The sequence below is a fragment of the Vicia villosa genome, linkage group LG6, assembly GCF_029867415.1.
Source record: "Vicia villosa cultivar HV-30 ecotype Madison, WI linkage group LG6, Vvil1.0, whole genome shotgun sequence".
NCBI classification, from domain to species: Eukaryota; Viridiplantae; Streptophyta; class Magnoliopsida; order Fabales; family Fabaceae; genus Vicia; species Vicia villosa.
The window spans coordinates 8,304,954-8,306,297 of record NC_081185.1 but is presented as its reverse complement, the minus strand read 5'-3'; the positions used below and the strand labels follow the sequence as shown (position 1 = coordinate 8,306,297).

Below are 1,344 nucleotides of genomic sequence, written 5' to 3'. Positions count from 1 at the left end.
TCTTTTAGTTAACTTTCTTAGGGTTTGATTTAAATCTTATATTACGGAATCACATGCTTTACAATTATCATAATTTATGAAACATTTTCTAAATAGATTAATTTCATCTATGATTCTATATATTTAACATGATTTTTATTTTTTTTAGTAAGCAAGATATCATTAAAGGGAGAACTAAGGGTTCTCCAACCCACTTACAAAAGAAACGGGATAAACCCGACAAAAAAGAAAATTACACACCAATTACAATCACGAGAGATAATACAAAGGGTTCATACTAAACTCATAGAATGAATAATTGGGATGTGTAATTTTTCCGCAAAACGACCATTTCCACACCAAGAGTTTGATATTCCAAACGGCGTTGTTCACATTCCAAGGCTCCTTCCGGAAACACGACCCGTTTCTAATCAACCATATAGTCCATGTAGTAGCTAACCAAACACTACTCGACTTTCTATCCTTTACCTTTAGACTACGAAAAAAATGGTACCATTCCATAAAATTTGGCCGGCACTCGTCTTCTATATTAACCCTTTTACCCACCCAAAAAGCTATCTCCCTCCAAATATTTTTAACCACCAAACAACCAAAAAATATATGATTACTACTTTCCGAACAATATCCACAAAAAATGCACTTAGAATCATCCGAAGAAAAAGACATACCTCTTATTGCCAAAAGATCTTTCGTCGGAAGTCTATCATGGAAGATTCTCCACCCGAAAGCTTTTATCTTGAAAGGTATTTCCATTTTCCACAAAAAGTCAAACACCTCCGCATGAATAACCGGAGGACCAAACGGAATACGGAGCCTATCATAAAAAGCATAGCAAGAAGCTACCGAAAAATTCCTATCCACATTTCCGGACCAAAACGCCAAATCTTTTTCACTCTTCCAATCTCTAAAAGCCTCCACCCTATTCTTCAATTCCAAGAACTCCTCCCTATGATCCGCCATATCCACTAAAGTCGCGGATAACCCAAAATCACTCCAACGCCACACTCCCCCCATCCAACCACCCATAGCCGCCACCGACACATTCTTTAAAAGGGAAGCTTGGTACAAAGCCGGAAAACACTCTTTTAAGGCGGAATCTTCCAACCAAATGGATTCCCAAAAAAGGGTGTTAAAATCATTATGTACTTTGAAATTTATGCAAGAAGCAAAAGGATCTTGAGAAGAAGAAATATTTAACCTTAATATGTCCTTCCACCATATTGAGCAAGAAACTCTCTTTTCCGTTTCCCCTCCCATCACTTTCGAGGATAAATCACCGTACCGCGACTTCAACACATTAAACCACATAGAATTATGCCCTTGAATAGGGGGAGTCTCTAACAT

The 1,344-nt window shown here is 37.5% G+C and overlaps 1 protein-coding gene across 1 annotated transcript; it reads right to left on the bottom strand.

Moving 5' to 3' along the window:
* Positions 1–249: 249 nt before the first annotated feature.
* LOC131613169 (uncharacterized) lies at positions 250–1,344 on the bottom strand. Its single transcript, XM_058884863.1, has one exon. It carries the CDS (start codon positions 1,342–1,344, stop codon positions 250–252), a length of 1,095 nt encoding a protein of 364 aa, XP_058740846.1.